This window comes from Sarcophilus harrisii, chromosome 6 (assembly GCF_902635505.1).
Source record: "Sarcophilus harrisii chromosome 6, mSarHar1.11, whole genome shotgun sequence".
Lineage (NCBI taxonomy): Eukaryota > Metazoa > Chordata > Mammalia > Dasyuromorphia > Dasyuridae > Sarcophilus > Sarcophilus harrisii.
In genome coordinates this window covers 68,083,596-68,101,090 of record NC_045431.1, presented here as the reverse complement: position 1 = coordinate 68,101,090, position 17,495 = coordinate 68,083,596, and the positions used below count along the sequence as shown (strand labels likewise).

General features: G+C 38.6%; 1 protein-coding gene across 1 annotated transcript in view; it reads right to left on the bottom strand.

The window, feature by feature from the left end:
- Nucleotides 1-7,007, bottom strand: part of USP38 (ubiquitin specific peptidase 38) — a 30,419-nt gene extending 23,412 nt beyond the window's left edge. Inside the window, exons 1-5 of the mRNA XM_023505964.2 lie at nucleotides 6,202-7,007; nucleotides 3,683-3,818; nucleotides 2,551-2,680; nucleotides 2,008-2,109; nucleotides 574-732 (exon numbers count right to left, since the gene is read on the bottom strand). Coding sequence (XP_023361732.1) covers nucleotides 574-732; nucleotides 2,008-2,109; nucleotides 2,551-2,680; nucleotides 3,683-3,818; nucleotides 6,202-6,883 — 1,209 coding nt within the window. The 5' untranslated portion in view covers nucleotides 6,884-7,007. The remainder of the gene's footprint in view (nucleotides 1-573; nucleotides 733-2,007; nucleotides 2,110-2,550; nucleotides 2,681-3,682; nucleotides 3,819-6,201) is intronic.
- Between the last annotated feature and the right edge of the window lie 10,488 nt (nucleotides 7,008-17,495).

Below are 17,495 nucleotides of genomic sequence, written 5' to 3'. Positions count from 1 at the left end.
GAGTTTCAGTACAGGAAAGAGTAAAGATTTCAACTGGAAAACCCATTAGCCAACCTGTGAATAAAGTTCAGGATATAAGTAGAAAAGAATACAAAAGATTAAAAATGAATCCATATTCCTATAAACTAAGCTCTGATGAAAAAAAGATTTAGTAATCAAGTTACAATTAAAAAAATAAAGTTCATCTGAAGGGGTAAATTTTTTTGGTCTTTGAAATATTTAGTCATAAAAGAGAACTAACTGAATTACCTTCTAGAACAGAACCACTGTCCATACTAATCTTTAATACTTCTATAACCAGTTCAGATAAGGACTATAAGGAACAAATATATAAAATTCCTAACATGGTGGGTATAAAAAAAGAGCTAATTCACCACTCTCATCAACACTGCAGATTACTGCTCTTAACTTATTTATAATTAACATATCCATAGTTATGAAGTCCATAAAAAATGTATTAATGATCATGTAGAATGCTAACCTTTACTATTTCCTTTCAAGACATACTTCATAGTTGTCACCATGTCAGTTGTTTACATGTCAATGTTAGTGCACATTCATGTCACACTGTACCTTGATGGCTTCCAAAATAGGTTCATAAAGATCTGGAAATCCTGAATAATGATACATCATACAGTGTATCAGCTCTGTTAACTGAACTAGGAAGGCTGTACTGGAAGGCAGGCCATCAGTTCTAAAAGAGTGAACCAAGTTAACCACGTGTGGAACAATCTAAAAGAAAAAAGAAAGGAAAAAAAATCATTTGGAATGTACTTATATGATACATCTGATAATAGCCTAGCTAATAAACCATTTTAATGCTCCACAAGACATTTTTTCTGAACATTTTATATCACAAAATTTTAAAAGCCTGGTATTTTCTCTAAATTTGGACATCTTCTAATTCTATTATAGGGAAAACGCTGTAAAAAGAAATATGGAAGGATTTATGCTCTATAAAGTTATATTCATTACAACAAGTACTCCACAGACTAAATATTCCCCCCGATGCCAAATCTGACTATCTCCAGGTTATCTCCACCCACAAGATTATCACCTTAGTTCATGCCCTCACTCCTTACTTTTTATTAAAAGTCATTGTATTAGCTCCCAGACTAGTTTCACAGGAAGGCCCTGTCACTCCAGGAGGTCAGGGGCTTCCCTAGTACCTCCAGGGGCAAACAACCATCTCTTTAAACTTGGGGAAGAATTTGAGTTGGTAGGGACCAAGACATTGTCTCCAGACAATGTAGATTTCTAAATACCTACTACCTTCAAGGCAATCCATTTCCCATTTCTGCTTCCTAATTGCCCCAAATGCACCACAATCACTTCTTTCCAATCTCAGCTGACATGTCACCTTTCTACAAAGCATGGATGACTGAATATATAGAAGAATCAAATAAAAGCAACATTTTCAAGAAATTAACAGGTGGAGCAAAGGCCACAACTGGGAAGAGGGAAAAGGAGAGGAAAAGAGATGTAAATCTCTTTTCATATTATTCTGCAATTTTTAGGAGCCTTGTCTTTAAATCAATATTGTATACTCCATTTTGCTTCTTTATTTTAAGCTTCTTATAAAGTTTTGTGTTTGAACTTTACCCATTTACTGAAATACTAGAGGGGTCAGCCAAAACATCTTCCATTTTGAAGATATTCCTTAATTTAACAGATTTTCAGAGTTCTAACCTTTACAAAACACTTTCTTTACACTAACACATCTGATATAAGTGGTTCAAGTATCATTTTTAAAAAATCCCAGACTTGCAATTCCACAAGTTCTAGAAATTTCTGGGTAGAAACACCCTGTACCAAACACAGAACGATAATCTAGCTCTACCTTTTAAGTCCTAGAGAGAGTTGTATTAGGCGCCACCAAGAGTAGGTCACGAGGCTCTTCTGTGTTAGTGGTAGAACTAATATGGTGCAAAGATCTCATTTAAAAATGACATACTATTAAAATTTTTAAAAGCAATTTAGCATAAATAAAATGGATAAGTAACTTACCAAATGGAAAGCCTCTGGAGAATGCTGAAAACTAAGTAACATGTGAGAAAGAACTGCAAGAGCACCAGGTCTCACAAGAGGAAACCAAAGTCGATTAAAAACCTTTAAAAAAAAATGAATATCACGGTTTATTTTTTCAAAAAATCATGAACATGAACTGCCTAGCCTAAGACATTTTAAATTATCAAAATTTCTCCTCAAAGTTCTGAAATAACCTTTTTGATTTTTGCATATTTGGCAGTTAGTTTAGAAAAATGAGATATAGGCTAATCTATCTAGAAAAATGCTCCCCTAACTTGGCAATGGTCCAAGTGCCCCAAATAGCACTGCCCAATATCTAAAAATAAGTTAAGGCAACTTTACAAGTAAGATACATACTACATAATTTTATTTTAATTATATACAAATAATTTTTTAAAAATACATCTCTAAAATAAAACTGGTTCACATACCTTTGGTGAGAACTCCCTCTGCCTTCCAAAAGACCAAAAACATTTATTTGTTCATTACATCCCCAAATTTAAAGATTTTCATCCCACTTACCAATTCAATCTTGAGCAAAGTAACATCTATCAAAATAGTAAACTTCTGGACTGCTGCCAGTCCTTTCAGCAGTGCAATCACCCACGTCTCCACATGCTGTGCCAAAGGCCAAGACAGCCAATCAATCATTCTGAAAGACAAGAAAATCTATAAGCAGATTTTCAGAATATTTTGCTCAGGAGCAGCAAGGGTTTCAACACAGAGCAGTAATAACAAAAAGGTACATTCTTAAATGAATAACAGCTAATCCCCTCTGCACATTCAGAATCTGAATTATGGACTTCGACTTTTCCGCCAAGTCTCCAAGAAACATCATTTTATAAGATCCAATCAGCCTTGTCATGCACAAGGCATGCCCCTCCAATTAGAGGATAGAGTCAAACTCTTATATTTAAGGAAAAGGGTTAGCATTGAATGGAAGAATCAAACAAGGTAAAAATGAATTGTGAAAACAGAAGGTTATAGAAAACATAGGAAGAAAAATTTAAGGAAAAGGAATAGGGTTTCAAATAGTGTTCATATTCAAATATTCATTCAGTCAACAAGTCAGGCATTATATATAAAAGGTATTGGGCATTCAAAGGCATTCCAAGGCAAGAACGAAATAATCCTGACCCCAAGAAGCTTATGTTCTACTGATGGGGAGAGGAGTATAGTGATGAAAGCTAAAAAAGGCAGAATCAGATATTAAATTTTTCTTATAACCAAAGACCAAAATGTTTGGGGACCCAAGTGGGGTAAATTTAGACTCTGGAGAGGGAATGATTAGATATAGGAGTTTAAGTTTGGGAGAGAAGGGAAGAGTCTGTGGAGTAGAGGGAAAGATTGGTTAGATAAGAATCCTTGGTATATAGCACTTTTCATTATCATGACCATAATCAATATTGTACTGTTTACAATTTTAAAGTACAAAAAAAAAAAAAAAAAAAAAAAAAAAAAAAAAAAACACCCAAACCAAAACACATTCTTATGGTGTTAAAAATTTTTTAAAGTGGATTTGGTAGTGAAATCTACTCTAGTTATCAATTATGAGACTATTCACTGGAATGATTTCTGTAATTTGTGTATTTTAATCAAAAATGTCTCTTGCTTTCAAATCTACAATTATTGTCAAGAAATCGATATTTAATACCTGCACAAAGCTTGTGTCATACTTGCATCTTTTACATTTGGATCTGTGGTAAGGCTCCTGATGAGAACTGTAATCATCTGTAATGGAATATGCTGCACAAGACTTGCCAAGGCAACAGAGGGTTCAAATGAAGCATCTATTTAAAAAACAAACATAAAATGATTTAAACATAAAAATCTGAATATAGCATTGAAGAATATAGCACACTAATAGAAACATAATTAAAAGAATATAAATTACAACATAAAATGTTATGTTATATCCACAAAATAGCCTTTAACAGTAAAAGTGGTGGCCTATGTTGTTATGTATATCTATGGACTACGAAAGTCTATTAAAAATAACAAGGTTACCTTTTTATTTATTATATTTTATAGTTATTTTTGATTTTGTTATATAATCATTTTTTGATACTATAATATCTACTTAATCATCATAAACAGCTGGCAATACAATGGATAGAGAGCTCATGGTCAAGAAGATGATCCTCACTTGTGTTACTCTAAGCAACTCAACTTAGTTTTTTCAATGGTAAAATATGGATAACAATTAGCACCTATTTCCCATGGTTGTTGTGAAGATCAAACAAGGTAAGTTTTTTTTTTTTTTTTTTTTTTAAACAATCCCTTCTTAGTCCAGTGCCTGACACATAGTAGGAATTTATAATGCTTATTTCCCAGAGGTTTGTGTATGTGGTTTATAATAGAAAAATGATATGCAGCTACATCACTTGACATTTCAAAGTAACTTACAAGTATTAAACCCAATAAATACTGCCAACGAGTTCTACTCCGACTCTGCCACTCATACTCAAATGAACGTGGGGAAAGGAGGAGTCATTCAGTGTGAGTTTTCTTATTTATAAAGATGAAAGAAATACTACTTGAGATAATTTCCACAGGATACTTGTGAGGATCAGATGAAAACTTCATAAACTATAAATGCTAGGTAGCAAATTGATATTAATTACATTAAGTGGTGAAAAATCACTTTCTTCACATACATTTAAGGGAAGATAAAAGAAAAGAAGCAAACATTAATGTAGTAAATTGTTCAGTTTATAACAGAAGTTATGGATGGATTAAAAAAGACTGAAAAACATCAATAATATTCATGCTATATGTGAAAAAGAGAGAGCCCTGGTCTGGTTTAGCCCATTCCCCTATCTTTCACAAGAAAAGCCAGATAAAGGAGAGTCTGGCAAGACTGTAACAGTGACTGAACAATAAAACATGCAGATTACAGTTCTCATTAAGTGCTCTGATTTGAGGGAAGTCAAGCCTAAAAGCAGTCCCATTTTTAGTAGTCAATGAAAGCTGATTTAAGATTAAGGTTAACCCAGAGTCCATGCTTCTCACCAACTTTATTCTACAACCACCCAAGAAATCTATTTATTGATTTGTTCAAACCACTACAAAGATGAATAAAATAGTTTTATGCTTTCAAAGAACAACCTAATAGGAAGATTAAAAAGTATAAGAATAGTCACTTTATTGGAAGAAGTAATTAATTTACCAAAAGCAAAAATATTTAGGGCTACAAAGAAGCAATGAATGACAGGTTTTAGGAAGTCTGTGTCAAGAGCTCTGCAAGGTAAATCAGCAAAGGAAGGTTAAGAATGGCAAGGTGGGAAGGAACGCCGAAATTTCAGAAAATTTTACTAATGCCTTTTGTTTTAATGTCAGTCATATCAACACTCACTTTAGTATTTCACAATTGATTCCTTCTTTAACACAAAGAAAAAATACTGAAGGGGTAAGGCTTCATTGGAAGGCACTCCAGGAGTGAAGAGCACAAGTCAAATAGTCACTGTTCGAAAATTTCGGAATAATCTGGGAATGAGTTTAGTTGAGGGCTAGGGGACCCAAAGCAAAAAACGTAGAACGAGGTCACAGCAAGCACATCCTTAAACACTAGCTTACAAATCATATCATTACAATTAAGCGACATCAAATGGGCGGCAGAGACTGGGTGTGAAGGACCCAAAGGTAATTTAGTGCTGGCCCTAACCTCCAGATCAGGAAATACGGGATCAGAATAAAAAATGAACAGTCACAGGCGTGATTTCCTGATGACATAAATCTAGGGTTCCAATAAAGCCCACGCTCTCTTGCAATTTACCTGTGACCAGTGCTCTTAAATACCCGACTCAAAGAACATTCCTATTTCTAAATAGCCACCACTACTCAGTACCGATCTTATCCCTTCCTGTATACCAGAAAACCCGACGACAGACAGGAGCAAAATGTCAGTAACAGGTGGGGTTAAGGACGTACACTCCTTTCTGGAACGCGCCGACTAAGGCATTTCATAGCCTGGGAGCTGGCCCCCTTCGGCGTCCGAGCTCCCCGTTTCTGTTCCACCGCCGCCACCCCCAGAAGGGCCACGAGAACTCGCTCAGCGCTTCCCCCGTGCCAGGCACCGGGCCCAGGACTGGCCGAACCAGAGAAAGCCCAAGCGGGCCCTGGCCCGGGAGCAGCCAGCCCCGCCCCCGCCCCGCTCCCGCCCCGCGCGCTCACCGGTGGAGGAGATGCTGGCAAAGACTTCCTGCAGCGAGGGCAGCAGCGTGGCGGGCTCGGCTTTCCAGATGTTCTGCAGCAGGTGGCTCACTTTGGTGACGCGGGCCACGTACTCGCGCAGCTCCTTCTCCTGGCCCGAGGCGCACTGGAAGTGCCCGATGGTGCGCACCAGCTGCTGGCAAAAGGCCACCGCCAGCTTGCCCTTGGGCACGCACTGCACGAAGTCTCCCAGCAGGTCGCAGAGGCGCGCGCAGAGCGCCGGCTCGGGCCGCTCGCACACTATGCGCAGCGCCTCCACCTGCAGCGCGCTGAAGAGATCGAGGACGGACGGGCAGCTCATGATGAGGCGCAGCCCGTTGTGGATGTAATCGAGGATGGCCACGTCCTTCCTGTCCAGCGAGTGGTAGCCGCGCTGCAGGAGGCCCAGCACGAACGTCTTGTTGAAGAAGCTCTCGAACTCGGGGCGGTGGTAGCGGGCGTACGCCTCCAGCACCTGGTGCCCTACCTGCCTCTGGAAGGGGTCCTGGCCCTCCAGGATGAGCCGCGTCGTCAGGCCGAACATGGCTTCGCACTGCGCCCCGTCCAGCCACTTCTCGGCAGACTCCACCACCTTGCGCACTATCACCCGCTTGAGCGGCAGCGGGTGCGACGAGCTCACCAGGCCCTCCAGGATCTTGTCCATGGCGGCGGGGGGGGCGCGGCGGGGGCGGCAGCAGCAGGGACAACGACGACAGCAGCGGCGCACAGGCCAGGGGGGGCAGCAGCTGGACCGGCCACCGCCGCCGCCGCCTCAGCAGCCACATCTAGGGGGCGGGCGGGCCCATGCGAGGGGAGCGCGTGCGGGGGGGCCGCCCAGGCCGGGACGGGCCGCTCCTCCGGCTCTGCCGCCGCGGGGCCGCCCGAGGGACGAGGTCCGGCGCACAAGCTCTCCGCGGTCCCGGGCCGGCGGCCGCTCTCACCATGGGCGCCGGCCGCGGAGCAGCGGCGGGGAGTCCCGGGGCCCAGGCAGGAGCAAGGGGCTTTCAGTCTCTACCCCCTCCTCACCCTGCCCCACCGCTCCACCGGCCCCGACGAGTTCCGGGAGGACGGGAAAAGAAAAGCGGACCGGGAACTAGAGAGCAAAGAGTCCGAACCTCGATGACCCCGGATGCAGAAGTAGTTTCAAACAGGAAGTGAGGGAAATATGGGTCAGTTGGAAGTGGAAGAGGAGGGCCCCGCCCCTTCCTTGGACCGCCCCCCTTCCCCTCCCGCCCCCCCCTTCCCCACCCCACCCCACCCCTCCCCTCCCCTCCCCGCCTCTGACAATGCGCAGGCGCGCCCACCTCCCCCACTTAATTTTCTCTTCTTGTCCCCTCCCCTCTAGCTCAGTCACGCGGCGACGTAGCTGGCGCCCGCGGCTCCGTCGTCACTGGGGGGGTTCTGTCCAGTCACAGGCGACCGTGGTGAGGAAGAAAAGGCCAGACCGGGAAGCGGCCTGCGTGAACGGTCGCGAGGGGACGCCCCTCAGCGCCTCCACTTCCGGCCGCCTCGAGGCCGTCTGTTCTCGCGTTCTCCCCTCCCCCGCCACCATTCCTTCGTTCTGCGCGTGCGCAGCCGTTGCTACACACACTTCCAGACCTCTCCCTCCCTCCTTTCTTCTCCGCCGCCTCCCGCCCCTCCCGGCCCGGGCCTTGATTCTTTCACGTCCACCCTAGATCATTCATGATTAACCCCGGGCTTAATTCCGTCTTCCGTAAGGCGGGGATCGTAGAGCCTCTGACAAAACGTGGCCCGAAGAGCGTGGGCAGCCCCGTGAAATGCCGCCGAAACGTCTGCTTCCCGCCAGGCCCCGCCCCTTTCTGCCGCGGCTTCGTCCCTGGCCCGGGTGTGGGCGGGCTGCCGACTCCCCGCAGTCCCCCAGCTCCGAAACGCTTGGCCCACCGCCCGTGCGCTTCACGCCAAACCTGGGCCGGGTCTCGGGGTGCGCGCTCCATGCCGGGGGGAAGGAGAGGGTGGGCGGAAGCCCCTGCCCGACCTCGTCTCCGTGCTCGGACGCGTGGCTGCTCCCGAAACCCCACAGCGATAGATGATGGCATTGTTCCTCAGCATCAGCGCAGGGGGTGGGGGACCCCCGTGCCGGAGCGGCGAAGCCATAGCCGCAAATGCAAAAACATCACGTACAAAACCACGTAGAACAGAGCTTTCAGGAAATATTTTTTAAATTCGAATCTAGGGAAAAGTGATAGAGAAAATCGCCACTTTCTAACACGTATCCCCCTCCCCCATCTTGTAATTACACAACAGAAGGTGATGCGATCCCACCGTCCCCAGACCCGGCCGCGGAAGTGATGGGACGTGGGGGATACTCCACAGTTAGTCTGTGTTGCGAGGCGCCTCCAAATAATCTGTAGGCAGAGACCCCAAAATTCAGGGGCGAAGATTTTATATTGACTAGGAAAGGATTGAGCTGGTGTGACCCCAAGAAAGAGTTGGAAAGGATCTTACAGAATGAGCAGATCTTTCCTAGGGGAAACAGGAGGGAGAGAGGGTTTGACATCGCTTTCTGATTGGATACAGCAAACTATGGGATTATGATGATTTTGTCAGTGCAAGGAACAAAGAGCCTGCTTAAAGCTGAAATGATCCTGTCAGTGCTCCTCCCAGTTTGGGTTTCTCTTCGTTGTCATTGTACTAACTAATGGTATACTACCCCTTTTAGCGAATTTTGCTTCTTCCCTCACCCCTGCCTCCAGCATCATCATAGTTTATCCCAGCCAGACTGTCAGTGTCACTTTAAAGATTTCCAAAAAAATTTCCTCACACTTAACCTCGTGAAGTAGGTAAACATGTATATTTTTACAAGATGAGAAAATTTGAAGTTTGGGAAAGTAATGTTTGCCTTAATGAAGGTCACACTATTAGTAAATGTCAAAGCAGCAAGAAAATTTCAGTTCTCTGCTACTCCAGAGTTTTTACTGTATCAGAATGCCCCCGGTATAGCTAAGTATTGGATGTGCAATAAAATGCAAAAACATTGTCTCAGATCTCTTACAACTATTGCATCCTTTCACGAGGTTAATAGTTAAAAAAAAAAATTATTTCATTTTTCCAATTGTATGAAAAAATATTTTTAACATTTTAAAAACAGTTTTGAGTGCCAAATGACTTCCTTTCTTCTCTCCTCTTAAGATGGCAAGCAATTTCATATAGGTTACATATATACAGTCCTATAAAACATATATTTCTCTATTAGCCATGTTGTGCAAGAAAACAAACCAAAAAATCCCCAACCAAAAATCTCAAGAAAAAAAGTATTTCAACCTGCATTTAGACTCTGTTCTTTTTTTGGATGACATTTTTCATCCTAAATCCTCAGGAATGTCTTGGATCATTGTATGGCTGAGAATAGCTTAGGTCATTTACAATTGATTATCAGTACAATATTTCTGGTACTCTGTATAGTATACTGGGTACAATGGATCTGCTCACTTCATTTAGTATGGCTTCACGTAGGTCTTTTCAGGATTTTCTGCAACTATCCTGCTCATTTTTATAGCATGATAATACTCCATTACAGTCCTATACCATAATTGTTCAGCTTTTTCCCAAATGATGGACATGCCCTCCATGTCTAATTCATATTACTATATGAATTAGAATATTATCTATTTGCTATAAATATGTTTATACAACATAGGTCCTTTTTCTTTTTCTTTTTTTTTTTTTTTTATCTTTTGGGGATACAGATTCAGTAATGGTATTGTTGGATCAAAGGGCATGCAGAGTTTTACAGCTCTTTGGATATAGTTCCAAATTGGTCACAGTTGACAATTCCACCAACAATGAGTTAGTGTTCTAATTTTTACACATCTATTCCAATATTTGTCACTTTCCCTTTTCTGATAGGTTTGAGGTGATATCTCAGTTGTTTTAATTAGCATTTCTCTAATGGTGATTTTTTAAATGTGACTATATAGAGAGAGCTTTGATTTTTTCTGAAAACTGACTTTATATTCTTTGACCATTTTTCAATTGTTACTCTGATACTTTTGATACATTTCTCCATATATATTTGAGAAAGGAGGCCCTTATCAGAGAAATTTGCTCTAAAAACTTTCCCCCTAGTTTTCTGCCTTCTAATCTTGGCTTCATTGGATTTGTTTTTGCAAAAATATTTTAATTTAATATCAAAATTATCTCTTTTGCTTCCTGTATACTACCTCTTGTTTTGTCGTAAATTCTTCCCTTACTCGTAGATCTGGCAGATATTCCCTGCTCCCCTGATTTGCTTATATCACCCCTTTATGTTTAAATCATATACCCATTTTGACTTTATCTTGGCATATGCTATGAGATATCTGTCTATACCTAGTTTCTGTCAAATTGCTTTCCAGTTTTCCCAGAAATTCTTGTCAAATAGTAAGTTCTTTTCCCAAAAGTTTGGATATTTATATTTATCAAGAATTAGATTATTATCGTCATTTACTACTATGTATTGTGTATCTAATTGATTCCACTGGTCTACCACTATTTCTTAGCCAGTACTGACCAAGATTGTTTTAATGATTACTACTTTGTAATACAGTTTGAAATCTGGTATTGCTAGGCCACTTTCTTTCACCTTTATTTTTTCCCATTGATTTCCTTGATTTTCTTGATTTTTTTTGTTCCTCCAAATGAATTTGATTTTTTCCTACCTACATAAAATAATTTTTTGGTACTTCGGTATGGCACTGAATAGGTAAATTAATTTAGGTAGAAATGTAATTTTATATTGACTTGGCTTACCCATTAGCAATTAATATTTCTCCATTTGTTTAGAACTGACTTTATTTTGTGAAAACTGTTTTGTAATTGTATTATTATAGTTCCTGGGTTTATCTTTACAAGTAGGCTCCCAAGTACTTTATTTTGCCTACAACTATTTTAAGTGGAATTTCTCTATTTCTTGCTGCTGGACTTTGTTGGTAACATATAGAAATGTAGTAGTTTTATGTGGTTTTAATCTACATCTTGCAACTTTGCTGAATTTATAAGTTACTTAAATTAGTTTTTTTTGATAATTTTCTAGAATTCTCAAAGCATACTATTATATCATCTGCAAAGAGTGATAGTTTTGTTTCCTTACTGCCTATCCTAATTTAATTTCTTTAATTTCTTTTTCTTTTGTATTGCTAGCATTTCTAATATGATATTAAAAAGCAGTGGTAATAATGGACATCTTTGTCTTACCCAATCTTACTGGGACGGTAGTTTATCCTTATTATAGATACTGCTTGTAATTTCTTAGAACTTATCTAATAGTAAAATTTTTAAAAATGGAATTTTATTTTTTAAGTTCATAAACATTTTCCTCCCTCCAAACTTTCCCACTCAAATACACAGAATAAGAGAAAAAAAAAAAAAAAACCCATGTAACAAATATGAATAGTCAAGCAAAGTTCCCATATTTACTCTATCCAAAACTATATATGTAGACTATCTGTTCTCTTCCACACAATGGGTAGCATTCAACATGGTTCCTCTGGAGTCATGTCTGAACATTTTATTAATCAAGAGTTAAGCCTTTCAAATTTGTTAATTTTTTGTGATGTTGTAGTATAAACTGTTCTCTTAGTCTTGCTCTCCTCTCATCTTTCTAAGTTTCTCTGAAACCATATCCTTTATAATTTCTTAATATATATAATTAGTAAAAATTGATCAATTAGTAAAAAATAAATTGTAAAAAAGACAAATAGATACTAAGAAAAACATGTCAATTTATACAGTACTAATTAAAAGTCTTTGAAAACTGATTAAATGAGGGATTTCCAATAAAACAAATATAAAATATTATAATTAGGAATATAGACATTATGCTACTAGGAAAAAAGCTTTTGAGTTCATTTTATATATGTTGTATTTAGATCACAAAATTAAGTCTGGGCTCTTTTTTTTTTTTTTTTTAAACCTTCATCTTCAGAATTTGTGTGTGGATATAATGCTCAGGGAAGATACCTACTGTATAGATTTGGAGCTGGATAGGAATTTTAGAAACGGCATTTTGCATTTTCTAAAAACAGGTCCTTAAAGGTAAAAGTTGACAGAAGGGAATCAATTAACAAGCCTTCCTATTTGTCAGGAAATGTATACAGTACTACAGATACAATGACAAAAAAAAAAAGGTGAAACAATCTTCATACACATGAAAAAAATGTATACATATATATATATATTTTCCTCTTATACACACATACATAAATACATACATATATATACCTGTATGTGTTTGCATGGCAGTTTAGTTTAACAAAACTAAACTCTTTTGTTGATAAAGTAGTATTTTAAGTTCTTAAATTCTTTACACTAATTTCTCAAACTTCCTGCCAAAAAAGCACTCCAAACCAAAACAACCACCAAAAACTTCAGTCATGATTTGGCTTCCAAACTGCTTACTGAAAATCGAACAACTAACCAAAAAATCCCCTTCACAAAAAGATCATGGATCTTGGAAGAATAAAATAAACATCAGTAATACTAATTCATATACATAATATACTCTGCTGTTACACTGTCTTGCTCATTCTTCATGTCAAAACTGCTGTTTCATCTCTTGAATAGCTTAGTTTCTAACACTTTAATCATTCTAACAAAATATTTGAAATTTGAATATACATTTTTTTTTTGGAGAGCCTTGAGGAATATAGTATAATGGGCTTTTAAAATTTTTTTTTAAAAATTTTAGCAGTTTTCATATGGAAACTCTGCTAGGGGTGGAGAGTAGAAATAGCAGTGAAAAGGGATGCATAGAGTACTTTTTACTTTTGTTTTAACTTTCAATAAAAGATACATGATATTTGTAGTTTGAAGCATATTATAAACAAAAACATCACTTTTGGGAAGTATAGAATGTATAAAAAGTATCATTAATCTGTTAAAATGTAATCATGAATTGTCAAGTGGCCACACAGCCATAGATCCACTTTCTGGAACAAAAGAAAATTTGATCCTTTTAAGAAATTATAATCTGCATAATTGGAGAAGCCAGTAGGTAATTACATCCTTAACAGGATGTCTGTGAGTCAGCATTTCATTAAAGTGAATACTATCAAAGGTCATACTTAAAAGAATCTCACTTAATCAAAGTGCTACAAATCATAGTGCCTTTGGGGGATGAGATGTAAAAGGAGACTCACCTCAAGAGGGCACTGGATGATAATCGCTGTGGCATCTGCTGCCAATTCTCTTGTTCTAAGGAGTTTTATAGCAAGCTATCTTAAGCCCTAAGGGGTCTCTTTCAAAAGTCAAGGGATACCACATTGAGAAGACTAAAGGGACTCCAATTTGAAGTAAGCCTCATATTTTCTACCTCCTTAGTTTGTTTAATGTAGTATAGTATTGTTTAGGGACATTAGAGACTTAACTTTTATCAAGATTTTATTTCTATTTGAAAGAAGATTTAATATACAAGCTATATGATGATATGAGCAAATAAACTTTTCCTCGTTGATGTAGTACATGGTCTGCATTATCTCCCACCCTTTTTCTTTTCTAGAATAAGATTGTTATTGCTTATATACAATGAAGAATAAAACTCTCAAATGCCAAAAGAAAATATTTCAGTAATGAGGAAATAAGGTAAGTTATTCCAGATTCTAGAAAAAGTTAGAAACTTCTATAGGGAACCTCCCCAAAAGAAATTTACCAAAAAACTCTAGGACAAAATCTAAAAAGGTGGGCACTTTAATCAAAATGACACTTCCACTGATGGTTTTTACTTAGTTCTTAACACCTTTTTTGGCTATAGGAAATAAAACAATAGCTGAATCTGTATTGCTCCTTCCTGCTAAGTTACTGCTAAAACAGTGATTAAGGTGCCCAAATTTACTTAGGTTTGGCAGGATTGGGGTTGTTTTTGTTTTTAATCTTAGAATTCCAAATTTAGAAGAGACCTTTATAGCTACTTAGCTCAGCTCATACCTGAAAATAATTCTCTTTACAGCCTTGGTTCTCAAACTTTGGTTTGGGGATTCTTTTACATTTTTAAACATTATTGAGGATCTCAAAGAGCTTTTTGGTTTATGTGTCATATCTATGATACTATATTAGGAATCAGAGGGGATAAAATGTTAAATGATTCATTTAAAAAAATAATAATCATATTATATATTAGCATAAATAACAATTTCCATGAAAAACAATCATTTTCCAAAACAAAATTTAGTGAGAAGAGTAGCATTGTTATACATATCTTTGTAGATATCTTTGATGTGTTTTGAAAGAAGAAGCTGGAATCTCATATATGCTTGTGTATTCAATCTATTGTGATATGCTATTTTAGTTGAAGTATAAGATTAAAAACTGGTCTCACACAGTTTTGTAGTTGGAAAAGAGAAGGATGTTTTATTTATTTATTTTATATATGTCCAAATAGTTATTTTGCTGTACAAAAAGAATCGGACTTTGAAATAGTGTACAATTAACCTGTGAAGGAAATAAAAAATGCAGGTGGACAAAAATAGAGGGATTGGGAATTCTATGTAGTGTTTCATAGTCATCTCCTAGATTACTGGGAGTAGCTGGGTGTAGCTGGTTCAATTCATTACTGCTCTATTGGAACTGATTTGGTTCATCTCATTGAAGAGGGCCATGTCCATCAGAATTGATCATCATGTAGTATTGTTGTTGAAGTGTATAATGATCTCTTGGTTCTGCTCATTTCACTCAGCAACAGTTCATGTATGTCTCTCCAGGCCTTTCTGAAATCATCCTGCTGGTCATTTCTTATAGGATAATAATATTCCATAATATTCATATACCACAATTTATTCAGCCATTCTCCAATTGATGGGCATCCACTCAGGAGGGAAGGATATTTTAATAGGCAAATGGCATTTTGGTATTATTGTGAAAATAGTTTTGACTTAGTGTACCCCCTTGAAAGACTTTCAAGAATCCTCAAGGGTCTGAGGACCACACTTTGAAAACTATTGCTCTATGAAAAGAGTCCTTAATCTTTTTTTGTATTACAAACTCCTGTGACAGATTCGTGGAGACCATTGCCCCTGTCTCTGAGTAATATATTTAAGTGCATAAGATAAAATAAAATAGGAATATGAAGGTTATGATTTGTTTTCAAATTCATGTAGATTTTTAGTTAAAAACTCTTGCTGTCTGACAAATGGTCATCCATACAGTCTCAGAAGAGCTGCATTGAGAGGGGAGTCCATTACTTCTTCAGGTATCCCATTTCATTCTAGACAGAGAAGTTTTGAGTTGCTTACTCCTGGGCAGAACCATAATTGGGAATTCTGGCATTTGGGGAAAAATTGGGGGTAGTGGTACAGAGGACAAGTAATGCTGGACACCTGCTGTGAAAAGTTTTAAGGGCAAAGTTGGAAATCACATAGGAAAGTTTGTTGTTCTTCATCCGGGGATGTAGATCTGTGAATATAAATCTAGAGCTTGTAGGGACTTTAAAGGTCAGCTAGTCTTCAATTTACACATTAAGGAAAAATGGAACCCAGGACTTGCCTGTGATCATCAAGCTAATAAGTGTCAGAAATGGCATTTGAACCCTTATTCTCTGAAGGCAACAGTTATCTTCTCCCAGGGGAGATTACTCTTCAACCATTGGTTGAGACTTATCAAAACTTGGAAACTAGTAAGGTTCTTCTAGGGCCCCAGATTCTGAAACATTTAGCACAACCCAAATTTCCTGCACCTGGCTGAATGGGCAACTGGAGGATTGGGTGGCAACCATATTTTGTCTTTGTTTCCTGTAGTCTACTGTCCATGCAGTAACTGAAAAAGACCCTGCTGGGGCCTACCACAATATTTTTTCAGGAGACTTGGGAATAGACATTGATTGCCCCACACTAGTTACTTCTTAGCTCCAGAGGGGAAAAAAACAACAACAACAACAAAAAAAACCTTTAAAAAACAGGGAAAAGTTGTGAAATTTCTAGGTGTAATTACTTAGAAGACCAGGATTAATTTTTTAAAAACTATAGTGTTAAATTCTCCCTTTTGCTTGTTCTTTTAAAACTCTGAATATTTCCTTACAGACACTAATAGTGTTTTTCCATAGATAGCAGGATAGTAAAGAAATAGAAAACCTGTATAATTTTTCTGCAAGAATGCTGGGTGTGAGCAATTTAGTACTAGAGCAGGAGTGCTAACAGTGAAAATAAAAGAATAGGTTTGAGGTGACAGATTAAGTGGGTGCACAGGGAACTGTCCAGAGACTGGAATAGCAAGACCCCTCCTCAGGTTGTGCCACAACAGACAGTAGTATTAATTTTTTTTATAAGTGTTTTATTTTTCAAAATATATGCAAAGATAGTTTTTATCATTCACCCTTGCAAAACCTTATGTTCCAAAATTTTCTTCCTCCCCTAGATGGCAAGTATTTCAATATAGGTGCAATTCTTCTATACATATTTTCACAAATATGCTACGCAAGAAAAATCAAATCAAAAAGAAAAAAAATGAGGGAAAAAAAAACAAGCAAATGGCAACAACAACAAAAAAGTGAAAATACTATGTTGTGATCTATACTGAGTGCCCATAGTTCTCTCTCTGGGTGCAGATGGCTCTCACCATCACAAAACAATTGAAGTTGGTCTGGATCACCTCATTGTTGAAAAGAGCCAAGTCCATTATGACATTAGTATTAATTATTAGGAACCATTCATGCCTAGCAAATTTATTCATGGTTATAATTTTCTTTCCTAACGTTGTACTCTTATAGTTTGGAAAATGAGGATCAGGCTTCTGAAATTGGATTGAATAACTACCCAAAGGTTTGCACCTCCAACCCCAATAGTTTTCCTGGCTAGCAACTGTTATTCTTTTTTTTTTTTTTTTTTTTAGGAATAGAATAGTTTCTATCTTGTCTCTTACCTTTTTTCTTCATTGTTCATTAGTCATTGGTGACCTAAAAGGTGGTTTTAGAAAGCTTCTTGACCCTTGATACTTTGCTGTTTCAATGACCCTCTATATTTTTTTATCATGCCTCCTTTAGGATAAGATGATACCTGAAATCTCATCAACATGCTAACTGGCTCAGTTTTTGCCTCTCTCCTCTGACTGGAAGGCTGAAGGGCAGAGCTATGAGAGCCTTTCAGAGACTTTCTTTATAGAGGACTCTGAACCTGGCAGGTGATTTTCCATTTTTCATCAGGATTTCTGCTTGGTTACCACTCTATGTATCATCATGACCCCATGTCAGGAACCTCCGGGGAGCCCTTTCCCCCCACTTTTCAGCTTCATTTTGTGTGTTGCCCTCACCCAATAGATCTTCTGATCTATTCTGTCTATTCTGTCCTCTGAGA